The sequence below is a fragment of the Lichenostomus cassidix genome, chromosome 11 (genome assembly GCF_008360975.1).
Source record: "Lichenostomus cassidix isolate B80296 chromosome 11, HeHo_3.0, whole genome shotgun sequence".
Taxonomy (NCBI): Eukaryota; Metazoa; Chordata; class Aves; order Passeriformes; family Meliphagidae; genus Lichenostomus; species Lichenostomus cassidix.
The window spans coordinates 1,872,668-1,893,235 of NC_139492.1; the positions used below are offsets into that span (position 1 = coordinate 1,872,668).

Below are 20,568 nucleotides of genomic sequence, written 5' to 3' on the forward strand. Positions count from 1 at the left end.
TCCCAAAATATTTGCACATTTGCTGCTGGATGAAGCCTCAGGAAATACAGACACACCAAAGGATAAATAAACCTGGATTGCTGCGGAGTGACAGGAATTCCTGACATCCTGGAGAACTCCAAATCTCCAAATCCAACCTTTCCAACTCACCCTGATTCCACCCCAAACTGTAATTTTGAGTAAATAAACAAATTTTATCTGTTATCTGCCTCCCTCTCACTCCCAAACACATCCCACCTGCAGCATCCTCTGGTCCTCAATCCACACTTTGTTTCAAACCTCCTCCTTCAAAAAAACTCAATTAAAACCTTCCTGCAATTCAGGGGCTTCAGAAGCAATTCCAACAAGGGACAATTAGCTCTTAAATTATGTTAAAACCAGTGAAAATCCTGAAGGAGGATGTTAATTTATTTATCACAGAGTGAAATAAAAGGAAAGAGAGTGGTTTACATCACTTAATGAGTTATAATATCAACTGCAGTGAACACAGGGAAGAGACTCAGCAGCCACTGCTCAGTGATAAGAGCTGAGGAATTACTATTCTTTCTAAAAGTCTGGATTAGCATAGTGGGATAGTTTATTATAATCTGTAAAAATCCTCCTGATAAAAATGTAATTAGGTTGGCCAAAGGGTTTGTAACTCACGGAAAAAATAAATATATGGATGTATATAAATTTTTAAATAGAATTCTGGCTATTTTAGGTTTTATACACCAACACCTTGATTGTATTTCTTTGGTTTGTTTGTTTTCCTAAAGGTTTTATGCAGGAGCAACAGTATTTTTGCTAAATCTAGAACAGTCCCCCTGCAATTCATTCCACATTCCCTGCTTTACAACCTCATTTAAAATCATCTCAACTCTCCAAGTTGCATTATTTGACCCCAAACCCACTTGTAAACAAGGAAACAATCCCACAGCAGAAGCACAGCTCTGGAATTTGGGGGATCTGGAGCCAGGAGGTTTTGCCAAAAGGCACATTGCAAAGTGGGTGGACAAATCTCGTTCTGCAAAACCTCTTACAGCCTGGTGATAAAATCCAATGGCAAAATAAACATGTTAATGATCCACACCTACAAAAATACAGCAAATTCAAACATCAAACTCATCTGGTACACAACTGCATCTGAGGAACCTCCACGTTAATAAGCCAATGTTCAACCCCCACCACATCTTGTCCAAGGACACTGGGCTGGATCTTGGCTCATTAACTGAGTGCAATTAATCCACAATTCCATTTCACAGCCCCATTCCCGAGAAAGACAAAAATCTAAACATTTTTATCTCTAGACTTGTCATGATCAATTAGCCACAAATGCACATGGTACAGAACCACGTTTGTGGTCTGTATTGCACTTTTCTCACAAAAATGGCTCAAGGAAAATCCCTGGGCTCCATCTACCTCTGGGTTTACCCCATTTACCTCTCAACACCTCCAGCCTGGCTTTGGACACCTCCAGGGATCCAGGGGCAGCCACAGCTTCTCGGGGAATTTGTTACAAGGCCTCAGCATCCTCACAGGGAGGAATTCCTTCCCAAAATCCCATCTCTCCCTGTTGTTAATAACAACAACTTTGTGTTCGAGCAGCAAACCCAGTGTTAGTTTGGTGGCAGGAGGAGGAGGAGGAGGCTGGAGAATCCCATTGCTAGGGAGAATCTGAAAATCCCTATCCCAAAGGAACTCCTGGTGGAATTCCCTGGACAGGGAAGAGGGAATGCCAGGGGTGGAACAATGGCACAGCCCTTGCAGGCTTTGATTGGAACCAATCAGCAGTGATAAAGGGTTTGATGGATGAGAGACAGGGAATTCAGGGAAGTATTTTGTCCCTGTGCAACTGGAGTGACCCCAAAGCCAAATTAAACACATCCAGCCCTATTTGCTCTCCAGTCCCACAGGCCACAGTCTGCTCCAGAACAAAAAGCCCTCAGTGCTCTGCTGGCATCACACGTGTGATAATGTGCAGCTTCAGACCAACAGCAACAAATATCTGGGGCAGAGAATCTCTCTGCCTTCAAGACTTCTATCTGAAGGATGTTCAGCCTGGCTGAGAAGCTGTCAGCAAAAATCTGTAACCCAAACCAGAAGATGAAACAGCATTAGCACACAGGACAGGTTTCTGATGGCTGCAGAGATTTAAAACCAAAACAAAACAAGCAGCTCAGGCCTGACAAATCCCCTCAGAAACTGAAAACAGTACAATTTACAGAGGAAAGCATTCACTGAGCATGAATTAATAGGGTCCCAAAGGGGCTGTGGGCTCCTGAAAAGGTTTCTGAAGCCTTTTGTCCACAAACCACAGTGAAAAGTTCAGCTCGTGCACAAGAACTGGAAGATCTCTAAAAGGATGACCAAAAAAATCAGCCCAGATTTCAAGAAGATTCTTTAAGAAACAATGATTGATAAAAGAGTATTTAGCAAAAATCCTGGTGTCAAACTGTGGTTAGTTCCTCTGTGATCCAAGTATTTATTCCATGTACTTTATTTCTGTTATTACAGAACTCAGCCATAATTAATCTTTTCAATGTATGAAGCCTTCAAAAGCAGAGGTAAAAGCAGACACTGCACCTACTTTAAAGAAAAATCAAATGCCTGCACACCTATGTAATGAAGAATAAAAAGTAGTTCTTTAGAGAAGTATGAATTGTTTTCTAGCTGTAAAAAATATGAAAAAGGAGGAAGAAGTGTTAGAGAAAAGAGTCTTTTGTTAAGCAGCTTTCTCTGGCTGGGATCACCTCGATGATAAGCTGACAGACACATCAAGATTTTGGTATTTAAAACCACATTAGGGAAGTCAGACACAAAGGGACTGCAGGTCAAGCCTGCTCTTTCAGCAAAGTGCATTAGATTATTCAACAGATTTTCCATCTCCAACTTCTAACTCCAAAATAAGCAGAGATATTTCTTCTAGCAGGATTCTTTAGCAAACAAGCTCATAAAACACACTCCATTGTGTTTCTGGTGAAGAGAAGTAAAATGAGAAGCAATTAGAATGATGATGATGAACTCATTAAGTCAAAACAGCTATAAATAAAAGCAGAGCAAGTCTCCAAAACCTGTCTGAAAGAGCTGCTGAGGCTTTTCCAGGGGATGGATGAAGGAGTCTGGTTTAAGTCAGGATGAAATGTGGGAATAGCTGCAAACTGTCCCTGGATCAGCATCTGGGGCTAAGTAACATCACGAAACAAGAATTACCTTCAGGGGGAATGAATTCTACCACCAACAGCCTCCTGCCAGCTGTGCAGAGAGGGGAACACAACCCATCCTGATTTCTGGGGCTGTGGAAGCAGTGCAGAGTGCTGTGTCCTTACCATCTGACTTTATTGCAGGTCTGGGTGGCACCCAGCGGTGACCCTGCCACCATGGGCACCTGGATGGGGCTGTGCTGCTTGTTCATCACCAGGTCCAGCTTCTCCTCCAGGGACTTGCAGGTGGCCTCCAGAGCCAGCAGCTTGGCCTCGATGCTGTCCAGCCTCAGGCATATGGTCTGGTTGATGGAGTACAGGAACGACTGGAGAGGAGAAAAGCAGCATTAAACACTTCTCCTCCATCCCAGTGCTGAGGAAGCTCCGGCTAAACGTGACTGGGAAGCAATCCTAAAGGAACTCGCAGCCTGTCTGGTGACAAAATTCACCCCTGATGACATGCAGGAGCGTTTCAGCAGGCTGATTCTTCCAGATCTTGACGCCAAAAGCAGCCCAGCCAAAGCCATTTTCACCTAAGCACTTTGTCAGGATGATTTCATCCACCGCAAAATCATCTCTAATGACTTGCCAAAGCCTTCCATTCCACATGTGAAAACAAAAGGATTATAAATCTCTGAATGCATCCTCCTGGATAAAGTTAAGTGAGTTTTTTTTTTTTCTCCTGCCCAAACAGATAAATTCAGATGATTGCAGTGGAAATTATATCAACACAAAAAACCTCCGAGACAATTAATGCCACTCACTTCAGTTTCCTGCTGAACAGCAAATCAAGAAAAGCAAATAAATAAAATCTGTTTTGCTAAGCAATCTTTTTCAAAAGAAAACATATTCCACTAGGGCTCTCCTGGGAAAACAGGCCATTAAAGGGAAGAGCTGCACACTGTGTGCTTTGCAAACAGCAGCTGTGCCACCTTGTGGCTCTGCAGCCACCAAACACCCCAAAGCCCTCCCTGCAGAGCTCCAGCGCCTGGCATCGCCCCAAAAATACAGAATTACCCATGGCACTGCCTGTGGCTCTAAATTCATCAGGTACTCACACTGCAGGGCAACAACCAACCCTAAATCACACCAGTGAGAGCAGCAGGGCAAGTTCTGAGCTCCTGAGCCCCAATTAAATATGAATTATCTATCAGGAGAATGTTGTTAGCTTCAAATAATATTTTAAAACATGCTGAAAGTATCTACAAATCGTAACATAAATACACCCTCGAGTTTATCTTTTTGGTCAACTTCATTAGCTTTATCAAAAAATGTACCAATTCTGATGTTTTGAGTCAGTGGAATTAATTCTGGTGATATTTTATATTGCATATAAAATCCTTGCAACCAATTCTACACTGGAAAATAAGACAATTATTCAGATTTTAAAATTTAAGCCTACAAATGAACAAGAATAATTCCAGTATTAGGTATAAACAGTTCATTTTATATTCTTGCAACAACTTTCCCTAAGAAAGCAAACTTCATTTGCATTAGAAATCAAACCAGCAAAGGGCATTGAACAACCTTAATGGAGGGATCCTGGCAGTTGATTTCTATCCTCTGCCGTTTCAGGGAAGGTTCCACATCATCATCTGCCACCTCATGGTTCTCCAACACAACTGCAAAGGGAAAAAAACATTGCCAGAGTTTAGAACCCAAGAGGACAAAGCTCAAATTCAAAATACATACATGAAGTGGAAAAGAGAAAAGCATGTAAAATGTATAATTAGCATATTTAATGTGTTCTTTGACACTTCTTTAGGTTTCTCTGAAATATCTGACAGTGGTGATGGGAGCAGGTTTGACTTCCTCTACCAAACTGAGCAAAGACTTTGGAAGGACAGGAAGGTCTCAGCTTCTCCTCCAACTCTTTGGGAACATTTCTGAAGCAACTTTTTCGTTTTGTATCAGAAAAGCAGTTTTTTGGTCTGTTTTTCTCATTTCCATTATTTTCTTTCAGTCATTAACTTGCATTGGCCACATCTCCAGGATCAACAACTCAATATATTTTTACTTAGCAGATCAAGTTCTGCTCAAGGAATATAACAATATTTGCTTTCAGAAGTGTTCTTTAATTTTATTGTCCAAAGAATTTTAATAATGTACCAGAGAAACTGTTTTATATATAGAACAAGAATTCCTAATGGATGGGTGGTTTGAGGGAAAGCCTAAACTATGTGTTTGGTTTAGGGAAAAACGAAAAGCTGTAGGAGGTCATGTTTCATTCAGTTTTTGGGGTTAGGTTAACATTGCACACACCAAAAAAAAAAAAAAAAAAAAAACCCCGAAAAACCAACAGACAATAAAGAAAAGTGAACTAATCAGATTCCAAAAAAACGGTTTGGAGTAGCACAAGAGAGGCTATGGAAAACATGGGATGTAGTCTTGAAAAGCATCTTGAGGAGTCAAATCCTGGTTTGCACTTAAAAGAAAAGCTCAGCAGTGATTTCCAGCTCTACAATGGGCACAGCTGGAAATGCTCTTCCTACCTGGATCGTCTGGAGCGAGGTCCTCAACAGCAATCTGAACCACATCTGCCAAATCCTGCTCTGACATCATTCAGAACCAGGCAGCAAAGGCTCCCACAGCACGGCAGCTCCCCAGGGCACTGACTGCCCAGGCATGCAACCCTGCAAAACAGCAGCAGTGTCAATGGCTGGGAAATCTCTGATACAGCACAGTGCCGCTCGGTTTGCATGTTCCTTCTAGGAAAGAGGCAGTTCCAAGAGAAATGACCAACCTAAGAGGGATTATCCAGTGGCATCCACAGCTCCTTCTTTTTCCACCTCATCGAGCCCTGCAGCAGCTCCATGGGTGAATCTGGCCCAGGCTGACTGCAGCTCAGGCTTTCCTCACTCTCCCTTGCACATTCCCAGTTGAGAAAGGAGTAGTCAAATAGAAAACCCAAATCTATTTGCACTTCAACTATTCCTGTTTCTTTGAGCTTTTAGCCCTTCTACCAGCACGGCGCCCGTCACTTCTGGCCTTGTGGCTTCCCTTAATCTTAGCAAGATAAAAGGGGGCAAAAGGAATCCTTTTGCCATTGAGCACAAGAAATCGCGAATGATATTAATGACTTATGAGAAGTAATTTATATAACCGCTCCTATCCTGGAGAATTTAATGAATATTCATGAATTTTACCTATAACACTGTGTCTTTGGGGTACTGAAGTGTGTGTGTTTGGTGGAAACAATTCCCACACATCTGGTGCATCAAATAAAGCAAATACCCACTGCTCTGACTTGGTCTCTGAAGTGTCTCTGGGCTCGATTGGGACGAATCACAGTGGGTAAGGAGAACATTCAGGGTCACAGATTGAAGGGATCACAAAGCTCACAAAGCTCCAGACCACGCTAGGTTTGCAAGAACTGCAAATTCATGTCTGAGTCTTAACAGGCTTCTAAAATCTTCCCAAATTCAGGGAGAACGAGGAGCTCCCTCACATCTAATCACACCTAGACTGAAAATAAAACTTTTTTCTTCAGGATGATCTTGCCTGGTTTTTCTACAGCTCAGCTCCAATGAAACATTTTCAGGATATGGTTCTGATTTTAAAGTCAAAATGATTTCTGAGCCTAGCTCCCCCAGAATTCTCAGTCCAGGTTATTTGTTAGTGTTTTAAGAGAAACCTTCAACTTGTAAAATTGAAATAAAATCACTGCAATCTCTCCTATCTGTGCTTTCTTACAAAGGGATGGACAAGGAATACCAAGAGATCAGTGGATTTTTTTCTTTTTAACCCGGAGTAAAAAACCCTGGAGAGATAAATCGAGATTTACTGATGGAAATGATAATTCATCCATTAACACTGACAAGGAATCAAAGCCAACTGTGCATAATGATTTTCCTCTTCCACTTGAGCCCAAGAAATCCATTAAGCCAGACAGGGAGAGGATGAATTTTTCGGAGAGCAACACAACCCAGAGAAGAATTCTCAGCAAGCCCATCCAGCTCCAAACATCTCCAAACTGTTTACTCAAAATACCAGCACTGCCAGCACTGAGTCACTTGAAATTCTGCTCATGGTGAAAGGCTTTTGGGCCAGCACAGACTGTGGCATTAAGCCCAAAAATCCTGGCAACCCTTCCGTGCGTGTGGATGCCATTTTGGCAAAGGGAATTTGCCATTTCTGAGAAGTCCTGGTGGGCAGCCAGGCTGAGCAGAACAAAGCAGCTGTGCTGCACTCGCTGTTCCATCGTGCTGCACATGGCTGGGGAGAGGGAGAGCTCTGCCCTCAGCTCCAGGCACTCGAAAAGGCTGAATTAGAACAAAACCCAACTGGGAAAAATCTGATTATTGACTGTAATTCGTTTTGTTGTTTACAGGACTCACTGACATTGCAGGTGTTGCACTGAAACCACTCAGAGCTACAAATGGATGAGGATTTTTAAAGCAACCTGAAGGAATTGGTTGCAGGTTCTTGCAAGTGTTGCACTGAAATTGCAGGTGTTGTACTGAAACCACTCAGAGCTACAAATGGATGAGGATTTTTAAAGCAACCTGAAGGAATTGCAGTGGTTTTGTTTGTAGCCACTTTAATGCTTTGCATATTTAGCACAGAAAATCCTAGGTTTGAAGGGATTCCCATGGAACATCCAACTCCTGGCCCTGCACAGACACAATCCCAGCATGTGCCTTCAAAATTAAATATTAAATAACCACTAAATTCAACCTTTCTTCAACACAAGCACAAAATAGTTTTGCATTTCCAACAAGTGTTCTCCACCTCTCATGAGCCATAGTCTGGAGGTGTTCAGTCTCATATCAGGAATACTCAAATATTCTGTCCCAGGGCCTTGAAACAAGGGCACAACACCAACCTACGACTGGCAGAGCAGCAACAACACACACACAGAGCAATGTGTCTTCATGACATCAGTATTTATTCCCATCTCAACTAATTTTATTCCGATTTCACTAAGTCAGACACAGCTTGGAAGAAATCAGCCATAATTCTGCCTTCCCAAAGCCAGAACAAAATTCCCTTCTGCTGCCACCAGATCCTGAATCAAACCATAAGGGGAAAACAAATAGATTTGTTATCAGCCCTGGGTGTGGGGATTAGGAAAGCAACATCCAGGGAAGCTGCAGCCACTGCAGTTATCACCCCTGAATAAAGTGTCCCTCTTCCAAATTCACCATTTCAATTTCTAATAGTAAATTTTACCGGTGGGCTGACCTTGCTTTCAGATCCAAGGGGAAAAGCCTGATAAAATTTAACAGGATGAGAGTTAGAGGAGTTTATCAGCTTCAAAAAGCTTCAGTCAACAAATTTAGAATAACTTTACCATTCTAGTTTCCATGTACTTTACTCGGTGAAGTATTTACCAGAGTTTCCTCACATAAAACACCCTTTTTCTGGAAATTTGCTCTATATTCCCCCTTTTCCCCCCTTAATTTCCACCTTCTGGCTGAAACTCTAGTCCCCATTAAATCTAAATTAAATGTATGTACATTGGCATTGAGCCACCAGCGCTGAACCATTCCCAGGAACAAATATTAAGTTATAAAGAAGAAATATTAACAGAAAGCCGGGGAGCTGAGGATAAACCACAGGATAAACCACTTCTCCTCCCCCAGGCAGCATGTGGAAGTTGGATCAACACAGGAATATTTTATAGTCAGTTTGCCATTTTCTGGGGGAAGGGATGGGGAGGAAGGGATGAGGAGGAAGGTTTTACCAGGCGATGGAAAATATTCCATGAAAGGAGGCTCTGGCCAGCCAAGCTCACACCAATTCCAGCCCAGGGCTTTTCATGGATCTATGCTGCACTGATGGATTCTCCCAGAAAATTCCAGGGGCTGGAAGAGCCTCCTTGGACTCTTAAAGTGAGGAACAGGTTGTGGTGTGTCCTGCTGGGATGTCCTCCCCTCCATTCCCAGTTCAGCCCTGGGTGACCCCAGGGTGACAGGCTGGATCCATGGGGAGCTGGGAGGTTCCACATTGAACACAACAACCCCTGGAGCTCCAGCCTGGGCACAGGGGCTGGGAAGCTGGGAAAGGACTGGGAATGCTGGGAGAGTGGGTGAACAGAGCCCAGGTGTGCCCAGGTGGACAAGAGGCCAGTGGCACCTGGGTTGTCCCAGCCCTGGTGTGGCCACAGCCCCAGACTGTCCCCTGTGCTGGCACTGCTGAGGCCACACCTGCAATTCTGGTCAGGTTTGGCTCCTCCAAGACAGACCTCGAGGGTCTGGAGCATGTCCAGGGAAGGGAACAGAGATGGGAAGGGTCTGGAGCACCAGGAGAGGCTGAGGGAGCTGGGAAGGAGCTCAGCCTGGAGCAAAGGAGGCTCAGGGGGACCTTGTGGCTCTGCACAGCTGCTGCCAGGAGGGGACAGCCAGGGGGTCAGGCTGTGCTCCAGGGAACAGGGACAGCAGGAGAGGAACAGCCTCAGGCTGGGCAGGGGAGGCTCAGGGTGGACAGCAGCAGGAATTTCTGCATGGAAAGGGTGCTCAGGCCTTGGCAGGAGCTGCCCAGGGAGGTTTGCAGTCCCCATCCCTGCAGGTGTCTGAGGAATTCCTGGCTGTGGCACTCAGTGCTCTGGGCTGGGGACAAGGTGGGCATTGGGCTCAGGGTGAGCTCTGATCCTGGAGCTCTCTTCTAGCCTCAATATCAATTCTGCGAAATCCAGTTACCCCAAACATTTCTAACCCCTCAGACCTCTCACAGCCAATTCCCAGGGCAGCTCTTGCACTGTTCCCCCTTTCCCCACCCCAGAGACCCCACTTTGCTCCCCTCATCCAATAATCCCATCACACACCTCTTCCTGCTGGATAATTTTCCCTCATTTTCCCTCAGAAAAAGGAGCAAAAAGCCTTGAGCATCCCTATAAGCACTTCCCTCAAAGTGGCTCCACTACTAGAACACTCAAAAAAAACTCATCACAGACAACTAAAGATATAAATATAAAGCTGATTAGATAAATTACATTAAATATCTCTGCCAATACTCTTACTCAGAATTGATACACTTAACACAGAATTCAATCAGCCTTTGTTTAATTAAGTAAATTAATATTTGTAAGCAACTAAATTAAATTCACCTGAATTCCAGATTAGCTTTTCCACACACAAGTTTAACGTCATTTAATTAATCTATTTTAAAACATTAATTCCAAATAATTCTTCTGAGCAGCCCCTTGTAAACAAAGCTATTTACTGAAATATCTGATGGCTTTACCAAGTCATGGGGCAGCATTCCAAAGTGGATAATCAAACCCATCCAATGCCTTGTTAACACAGGAAAACATACACAAAACATAAATCTTCTCCCTCATATTAATTAGCCAGGGTAAACATTATCTTTTAAAAAAAATAAAACCACATTCTAAAGCTCTGTTTGGAGTGTGGAGTTGAACTGCTCTGGGTGGAGCAGCTGAGCTCTCTCTTGGACAACATTTTCAGTGCTATTGATAAATTAAATAACTTCCCTCGGACTCCAACTTGCACTGTGGCAAATATTCCCTGCTGGTTGTGTGGGAAAAGCTGGAAGATGCCATTTCCCTAACAGCCCCAAGTGTTCTTCCTCTTCTTCAGTCCACTTTTCTTTTAGAACTATTAAAGGCACTTCTCAAATATGGCATTTCTGTTACAGAGATCTTTATAGAACCTCACTGAGAAACATGGAATTATTTGGGTGGGAAAGGACCTTAAAGCTCATCCTGGGAATTCCATCCCAGGGCCTCCCCACCTTTATTTCTTCCCAATATCCCACCTCATCCTGCCCTCTGTCCATGTAAAACCATCCCTTTGAATTGAGCCAATGAATTGAGCCCAGCAGCCCAATTTTCTGAGCCAATGGGACAAAGGTCCTTATCCTGCAAGAACAGTGACACTTTAGTGACAATTTGACTAATTTAGTGACACTTTCAAAGGTGAACACAAGGAATCAATCCAACACATGTCAGTGCTGATCTCCATGAGGACAACTCTGCAGGACTCATGCTGAGCAGGGATTATGGTATAAAATCATCCACCCTCTCCAGGGAACATCCAGAGGACAAATATTATCTTGTATTTTAAAAATGGCATTTAAAATACTATTCATTGGGGTTTTATTGAAGCCCCTGAGGTCTCTTCCCTGCAGGGAAACAGCCCAGAAGGGGCACAGAGCTGTCTCTGGGCAAGGAATCATCCACAGCACTTAACTCCACTTGGGAAGCAAACCATGGAATTCCAGCAGAAAGAAGAACATATCAGAATTGTCCCCATGAAGGTGTTCAGAACTTCCTCTGGAGGCTCCAAAGGCAGCTGACCTGGCACAGCTCTGCCCTGACCCTCTGGAGTGTCCTGGGGAAAAAATCCTGGAGCAGCTCGAGGGACACAACTGGGAATGTTGGCATCACTGGATACATGAAGTTATTCCCAGAGTTACAAAGCTGAGGACACAACAATTCTCTTTTCAGTCTTGCACTGTGACTTGCAACAGTTTTATAATCCAAAGCTTTTCCTCCAGGATAAAATCGCTTGGGTTGGCAGCTGGAATTGAGCCTTCCTGCACTAACTCCCAATTCCCAAAAGTCACAGCAGTGCAAATGTTGCTGCTCTGGAACAGGGGAGGAACAGGATAAAAAGCAACAATTTCAGAGCACAAAAGGCTCAATGTAAATCCAAGAGCCTCCTTTGAGCCCTAGCTCTCTGCAGTCCATCACAATGTGAGGTTAAAACTCAATTTCGGGGGAAGAGATCAGATTTACACCTCTTTCTTACTACCCAAAACTACGGAGGAGAATAATTTTTCTTAGCATCTGTTTGGCTGTCACCCTTATTCTCAGTCTGCTTCGAAAGGCAAAGAAAAACATTTTGTTTCAGTAAAATTTCATAGCAAAATTGCCCAAGCATTTCAGTTTAACAGTTTAAAAATCAGTGTAATAATAGACAAGCAGCTTTGGTTCAGCCAAAGATCAGAAAAAGTGTCTATTCTCAAAAAAAAAAAAAAAAAAAAAAAAAAAAGACAGAAATATTCCCTATCTGGGAAAACAGGACAGCAGCAACAACATTCTGCAGATGGATCTATCAAATAAATATCACTCAGAGATAATATGGTGATGGACTTGAGTGCAAGTGGTAAAATTCAGACAGCAACTGAAAAAAGGAAGCTATTGCTCCAGAAATAAAGGAGCTGGAAGCTTTCCGGAGTACAAAACCTCCCAGGGAGGCAGAAATCCTCCAATATTACCACCAAAGCTCCTGTTATTATTGCTGGTTTATTGTTTTGCTTTCAGAAATATTCGCCTCTTTAGGGTTTTTTTTTCATCCCAGCTGGTACAAGGCGCTGTTTTGCTTGGATGTCTTTTCCCAACTCTTCCAACCAACCCTGGCAGCAATCCTAACACAACACCCAACAAATAATCCAGAATGCCTTCCCTGCTTCCCGGTGTCCTCCAGCAGGCTCTGGCACGAGGAGCAGCAGTGGGTGGTCACCCAGCCCAGCAATTCCAGCCCGAATTCCCTGTGGATGTTGAACAAACCCTGCTGCTGCTGCCATGCCAGCCCTCCTCTGGCACAGCATGGATCGAATCATTCCCGAGGGAGGAGGGAAGGCAATGTTCACACATGTCACAGCTCCATTTGCAGGTGCTTGCACACACCCAGAGGCCTGAATTCAATTTACAGCCATTTAATCCCATTGAACTGCAGCGGCTGAAGCCCGGGGAGGATCTAAGTGCTTGCAGATTCCAAATCTCTGCATCCTGGTGGGATTGTTCCCGGCAGGGATCACTCACACCACGCACCATTTGTACAGTTTGCTGAAAAGCAGCGAATGTGAGACAAGAGCTGCCCAGACAGCACATTCTGTCACGTTGTTTTCTTGTTTTCATCCACTAGATGGAGGGGTTTTATTGGTAACAGCTCCAAAAATCCTGCTGGAGCTTCCCGCGGAGGGTGAGGGTGGAGAGCAGGGAAAGGTTCTTATCCCAAAGGGTGGAACAGGGCATGGGCACAGCCAGAGCTCCAGATTTTGGACAGTGCTGCCAGGGATGGACAGGGTGCGATTTTGGGAATATTCTGTGCAGGGCCAGGAGCTGGGCTGGATGATCCCTTCCAACTCAGGGGATTCTATTATTCCAGGAAATTCAAAGAACAAACCTCCAGAATTAGTTTCATACCCCTTCCACTGTCCCAGGTCACTCCAAGGCCCAGTGTCCAGCCTGGCCTTGGACACTTCCAGGGATCTCCTCACCCTACAGCAGGAATTCCTTCCCAATATCCCATCTATTCCTGCCCTCCTCCACCTTAAAGCCATTCCCTCCTGGCCTGACAGCTTACCTTCAGCAACAAAAGAGAAGAATAACACTAATCATTTATAGTTTTTCCCCATTTTCTATTTTTCCTAACAGGTGCACTGCAAGTCCTCTACAAACTGGACAAATTTCTGATCCAGCAATTCCAGAGGAGACAAGGAATCTCCAGGCAAGGACAGACCATGGTGTTGGCACAGACTAAAAAGCAGGAAAGCCAACATCAAATCCAACCTGCTCACTCCAAAGTCTTCCAACAGATTTTCCTGCTGTAGCCATCAAGGAAAAGGAACCATTCCAGCTGCCAAACCACACCTCAGTGCTGCTTCAAAACACAGGGATAGCAGGATTTTCAAATTCTTGCCAAAAAATATTAACGAAAATAAACTGAAGTGCATCATTTCAGCAGGGAAATATAGAGGGAGTAGTTCTTCAAATTCTGAGTTATTTTCCTAGGATTATTTAGGGTGGAAAAGAGCTCTGGGATGATGGAGTTCACCCTGAGCCCAATGCCCACCTTGTCCCCAGCCCAGAGCACTGAGTGCCACAGCCAGGAATTCCCTGGACACCTGCAGGGATGGGAACTCCAAACCTCCCTGGCACAGCTGAGGCTGTTCCATCTCATCCTGTCCCTGGGAAAAGAGACCAACCCCCATCTTGCCTCCAGATTTTTTATTTTTCATTTATACCACCTGATCCTGGCTTGTCAGTTCCCCTTCCTTTAATTAAACCAAAAAACCCAACTGAATTCAGCTTTAAACTCCCCAAACCATGAATTCAGGGGATCAGGGATGTAAAAGGTAACTTCCCAGCTGCCACCAATTCCCTCCATTCTTTCCCACTATAAAACTGATTTTCAGAGTTTTGAACTGAATCTATTTTTCCCTTCAGTGCTCTAAGTCAGGGAACAAATGGGAAACAACATCAAATGATTCTGTTCAACAGACAACATCACAAATTACTTTATTTCAAGTCCCACGTGCCCAGGGTGTGACGAAATTAAACCTTTTCTGTATTTTTCAGTCTAACTGGTTGCAAAATTCAGTACTTAACACCAGCTTTAAAAACCTAAACCTGCAAGGAAACAAATGGTTTATGTGACCGTGAAGAGGTTTTATTCTTTTTATTTTACTGGGGAAAACAAAAAGATGATGATGAGCCTTTCAATGAGTATGGATAAAACAGAAAATAAGATTACTTCAACTGTTAATGACTAAATATCAAGTTTCAGACTAAAGGAAATAAACCTGCGACCAAAATTTTATTGGCAAAGTTTTGTACACAAAGATATTTTGTGGTCTCATTCCAACCCCTGGCTTTGCTCTGTCTCCTCCTACAAGTAGCTCAATCCCAGCAATCCCAATTGCAGGGTTCCCCCAAGGAAAGAGATGAAAACCCCGAAATTGTGACAAAACAAAGCCACTTGTTGCTGCTGCACCTCCAGAGCTTTAAAGTTTTGGGGAAAGCTCAGGAGAAAAACCAGAGACAAACTGAATGCTCACAAACAGGAGGATCTCCCTGGAACTGCCATGGTGAGAATCCCACGGGACAGAACAAATCCCTGCCAAGTCAAGGAAATTCCAGCAGCAGCAGCTCTGCTCACACTGAGCTGTGACTAAAAGCTGATTTCTTCCTCACCTGATCACCCAAAATTCCACAAAAAGGATGTTAAAGCAGGCAGGAAATGAGCTTTTTCCAAATTTATCTGAGCAGGTGCTGCTGGAAGCCGTGCAGCTGTGAGCATTCATAATTAGCACCACACCCTTAATGGGTTTATTCAATTACTCTGGATGTTATTAATCAATTAGTCCTGTAAAAGACCTTAATTAACACCTGCTCTGGAACCACACAACTTGCACATGGCTGGGTAATTCAGACAGAAAACCCAGGTGCTGGAAAAGAGATGAAAAACTAAAAGAACAAAGTTATAAAATGTTCTCGTCCTCTGGAGGAGATGGAATGTTTTCCAAATGCAACCTCTGTCTTTTTATGCTCTTAATAAATTAACTCATCTTTCCTCCTAACATCTATTGCTGAAAATGGAACTAATGCCAAGGTGTCATTTAATGATGGAAAAAGGTGCTTAGGGTTTCACAATCAAAGTCCTGTTATTGTGGTCCATTGATATAAACATCTATTTTTCACATATATATATAAATACTTCCTAACAAAGAAAATCCACTGTTCCAAGAGTCACTGCTATGAAACTGAAACACGCTTGGTATTTTAAAATCTTAATTTCAATATTCAAAGTTATACAAATTTCAGGTTTGCTCCTTGAAATCCTGACGTCGACAGGGCACCACACCTCAGGTAACCTCACCGAGAAGGAAACAAAGTAGCAAAACCCACTCCAAAATAGCATTTCAAAGCTGCTTCCACCAAAGCAATTGCTCAGTTGCTAATAACCCTTGTTTATTTCCAAAAAATCTTCCCTGGAGAGCTCCAAAAATAACCTGATCCATAAACTATCCGTGCCATAGTGGGATAAAATGACTATATTTGGTTAAGTACACAACTTCCCACCGTGGATGGATTTAAAAATAAAACAAAAAAAAAGGGGGGAGAGGAAGGCAACACTTGAATTTCAAATAAGGGCATAGGGATACCGAGTGTGTTCAGAGAATCATGGAATCCTGAAATGGTTTGGGTTGAAGGGACATTAAACTCATCTCGTTCCACCCCTGCCATGGCAGGGACACCTTCCACTGTCCCAGGCTGCTTCAAGCTATGTCCAGCCTAGCCTTGGGCACAGCCAGGGATCCAGGGGCAGCCACAGCTTCTCTGGGAATCTGTACCAGGGCCTCAGCACCCTCCCAGGGAAGGATTTCATCCCAAAATCCCACCTACACCCACTGTCCTTTGTCAACCAGCTGACCGGGATGGAGAGGACACAACCAGCAATCCTGATATGGGTGTGAGAATCCTTCTGTGGCACTGAATGAGCGCCCAGCCCAGCCCAGCCCCTCCAGGGCTGCGGGGATGTTCCCTGTCCGTGCCCCGAGCTCGGCACTGCTGCCCCGGGACAGGACGGACAGATGGATGCACGGATGGATGGATGGATGGAGGCAGCGCTCCCAGCCCAGCCCCACCGAGCAGTGCGAGCTCCCAGCACATCCCGGGGGACAGCGGGACACCGAGCCAGCACTGGGCAGCCCGGCAAGGGGGGGAGCCCAGGAAGAGCCAAACCTTTGGGGAGAAGGGACATTAAAGCTCATCTCATCCCAGCCCTGCCATGGCAGGGACACCTTCCACTGTCCCTGTCCAGCCTGGCCTTGGACACTGCCAGGGATCCAGGGGCATCACAGCTTCTCTGGGCACCCCGTGCCAGGGCCTCAGCACCCGCACAGGGAGGAATTTCTCCCGCTATCGGATCTCGGGTGACCCCCTGAGAGCGCTGAGGGGAGGCGGAGGGGGGCGCGCGGCCCCCCCGCCCCGGCCGCTCCCTCCCCGCCGGCTGGAGGCCCGGGGAGCCCTGCGGGAGCGCGGTGAGTGCTCGGTGTCCCCGTGCGGGGCCGTGCGGGCGGCCGGGGGTGGCCGCGCAGCGGAGGCTCCCGCCCGCGGGGCGCCGCGTTACCGTGTGAGGCGGGCGCCGAGTTCTCGTGGTGTTTTGTGCGGCGGCTGCGATAATGGCGTCCTTCCTCGCGAGAGATCCGGCCCGGCCCGGGGCCCCGCGCCGCGCACGCGCCGCGCCCGCGCGCGCGATGCCCCCGCCCTTCCCCGCCGAGGCGCCGCAGCGGGGACGGGACTACGACTCCCAGAGGGCAGCGCGCGCGCCCCCGCAGGAGCACGCCGGGACCTGTAGTACGCGCGGGTGGCGCGGGGCGTGCCGGGAAGTGTAGTCAGGGGATCGCGGGATCGCGGGAGCGCTGAGGGTGGAAAAGAGCTCCGGGATGATCGAGTCCCGCCTGTGCCCAATGCCCACCTTGTCCCCAGCCCAGAGCACTGAGTGCCACAGCCAGGAATTGCTCGGACACCTCCAGGGGTGAGCACTCCAAACCTCCCTGGGCAGCTCCAATCCCTGAGCACCCTTTCCATGCAGAAATTCCTGCTGCTGTCCAACATGAACCTCCCCTGGCCCAGCCTGAGGCTGTTCCCTCTCCTGCTGTCCCTGTTCCCTGGAGCACAGCCTGACCCCCCGGCTATCCCCTCCTGGCAGCAGCTGTGCAGAGCCACAAGGTGCCCCTGATCCACTTTTCTCCAGGCTGAGCTCCTTTCCCAGCTCCCTCAGCCTCTCCTGGTGCTCCAGCCGTTCCCAGCTCTGTTCCCTTCCCTGGACACACTCCAGCCCCTCAATAACTTGGCCAGCAGAGCTGTCAGCCAGCAGATTAAATGTAGATCCACACCTCGAGAGTCATCCACACCATTCCCATCCTCTACTCCATCACATTGCTCCCCCTCTGCCAGCTCCCGAGCACTGAACTGGGATGAATTGAATGTCAGCTGTCATGACAAAGAGAGAAATGTCACCGTGCCTGGAGCAGAGCTGAGGAGCAGGCAGCAAGTGGGAACTTGCTAAATTAGCTCCGCAGCCTCACTTTTCTGGCACTTGAGCTCCTGTGTGTGCTGTGAGAACAGGAGGGCTGGGCGAAGGTGGGGAACGCTCCATGAACCTTCTGGGGATGACAAAAATATGCAAAAGCCCCAAAAAAGAAGCACGGAGGAAGTGTGTGCAAGTGGATCTGAAAGAGGACAAAGATTAGATGGTTTGATGTCTTTATATAGCACAGTGTTGCCCAATAAAGACCAAACACGCTTCATTTTTCAGCTTCAGTGTAGCCAGCAGTGAATTTCAGACTCCTGCATTCAAATATTCCTTAAATAAGGTGCTTAGTGAGGTTGTCCAGTGCCATGTCACACAGCTGGATCCACTCTGGTTCAGCTGTAACTTGTTCTGCTGACACCTGCACACCTGGTGTGGTAGAAGTTGCTCCCTCAGTCACGTTTGGAAATGCTAGCTGACTCTGTTGATTTATTTACTGTGTTCCCCCCCTTCACAAGCAGATTGGGCGGTTCAAAGGTTAAACTACTTAGAAACTGACTTTTCACACTGGATTATTTCACGCTTTGCTGCGCAGATTTGCCCTGGAACAGTTTTGCCTACGAGTTTCTGCTGGACTCAAGCAATTGCAGGTCCCAGGTGGAAAAACAGGGATACAAATATCTGTGTTGCACCAGCTGTTGGTAAAAGCTCTGCCATCCTAAAGCTGCCCTGAGTTCTCATAAATTCATAATATTCCCATCCCAAAGATGATTAACTCCTGTTTGCTGGAGGTGTGAGATGCTGCTCCTCTGGAGAGCTGTGGGTCATTGCACAACACAAACACAAGAGCTGTCATTGTCATAAACCACTTACAATATTTGTCTAAAGTTACTTTATCTCACATTAACTGCAGGAAATGCTGGCGGGATCCAGCTGATGTCTGATCAGAGATAACAGCAGAACAAACAAATAAAACAATTTAGCACTAAGGGAGGCTGCAGCACCTCCTGCTGCCAGTCCACTCTGATCCAGCAGTTGGGAATCCACAATTGCCCTTGTCAGAGTTGTTCCCTTTTTACCAGATCTTTCTGTTAAATCTGAAGGCCCAAATTTGGCTTTTAGTCTTTGATTCGCAGTACCAGTGAATGATTGACCAAAGGCTAATTGCTTCCTGTGCTTCATCATCTCCTGAGCTTTAGAAGCTCCCAAGAAATCAGCTCACCTGACTATTTCTGCAACAATTGAATGAAATTCAGTGAAATCCCCCTCTAGTGAATGAGAACTTGACTTTACCCTGGAATAACTCTGCCCATGAGCAAATGCCAAGAAGAAGTTGATACACTGGATGGTTTATTCTGATTTAAACCATGATCATTTGCTTAGGTGCCTACATCAATTCCATTCTTAATTTCCTTTCCCCATATAAAAATGACTGAGAAATTCAGGGTGCCAAAGTATCAATTTAATTTTTTAATTTTATAGAAGAAAATACCTCCTGTTACACCACGTTAGTCTGTTGTCCCAAATAAAACAAGTATTTTTTTGTTGTTTTATTTCCTCACATTTTCATGCTGTTTTTTTCAGTCTCTCTCTTGCATTTTATGTCTGTTTTTTGCCATGTAATGAGGAATCATTTGCTTCCAGGAAGTATCCAGCTCATTTTACCCTGGTATCAGCATTCATTTCCTATTGTTTTCTAAGGAAGTTGCTGCTTTCACATGCTTTGTGTGGATCAAGAGAGATTGGTATCTCATTCATTGGTTTCTTTTCTTTTTTTCATTAGAGAAAAAACCCTTCCCATCGCATCAAAGGTAAAATATTAACACACTGTGCACACAGTTTTGCAGCTGCAGCAGCAGCAGGAAAACAAAGGTTGCCAAACAAAGCATTTGTTTAAACAAGGGACAGACTTTCATAATTATCCTCAGTGCTGAGCATGAGGATAAAGGGACAAAGGGATGGAGAAGATGTGAGCAAAGCACAGAAGTCACTCCAAAGCATTTGCTGGAAGAAGAATTTTGTTTCCTAAGGATAAAATCCTCAGTCATATCCAAGTAAAAAGAGTACTTGAAGTTCCCCTGTTCATTCATTTATTTCTGTTGAAGTTTTTTCATTTTCTCTCCAATATCTCTTGTAACTGGAGAGGGAAACAAACCCAGCCTTATGGACACAGCATGTCCTAGATTGTGACAGTGATGCTCAAGGAAAAGTTACATTAAATACATCTTTAACCAAGAGAATATTAATCTTATTTGTAAATGTGCTGTAGCAGCATATGAGGAGAAGTTCATAATTTATTTTTCAGACACCACATCAATTTTCAAACCTCTCAGAATTGCTCTGTGATTTGTAACAGAAAACAGGGCAGGATCAAGTGGGTTTTGCTTCTGAACCTACTTCAGCTATGTCTGTATCATTATTCTGATCTCATTCTGGTTTCTGCTGAGTAAACTCCATTTTATTCAATGAGAATACTCCTAATTTTCATAAATAAGGATGGAAGAAAAGGCCTTGAATCCCCTCAGCAGACAGAAAAACATCATTACACATTTTGCCATCTGTCTGGTCAAAGTCCATGGTCCTGCAGGGTTATTTCTGCCACTCTGAGAAATGAGGTGAGAAGGGTCAGGCATGATCTCAGTGTTCTCTTATTTATT

At 45.1% G+C, this 20,568-nt stretch overlaps 1 protein-coding gene across 5 annotated transcripts in view; it reads right to left on the reverse strand.

Moving 5' to 3' along the window:
* Window positions 1-17,117, reverse strand: part of BANP (BTG3 associated nuclear protein) — a 103,822-nt gene extending 86,705 nt beyond the window's left edge. For 4 of the 5 annotated variants that reach the window (XM_085071388.1, XM_085071387.1, XM_085071386.1 and 1 more), the window contains exons 1-4: window positions 17,006-17,117; window positions 5,675-5,815; window positions 4,710-4,804; window positions 3,309-3,508 (exon numbers count right to left, since the gene is read on the reverse strand). In XM_085071388.1, coding sequence (XP_084927514.1) covers window positions 3,309-3,508; window positions 4,710-4,804; window positions 5,675-5,744 — 365 coding nt within the window. In that variant the 5' untranslated portion in view covers window positions 5,745-5,815; window positions 17,006-17,117. Of the gene's footprint in view, window positions 1-3,308; window positions 3,509-4,709; window positions 4,805-5,674; window positions 5,816-5,925; window positions 6,047-17,005 lie in introns of all 5 variants that reach the window. The other variant, XM_085071385.1, reaches the window with a different exon arrangement.
* Between the last annotated feature and the right edge of the window lie 3,451 nt (window positions 17,118-20,568).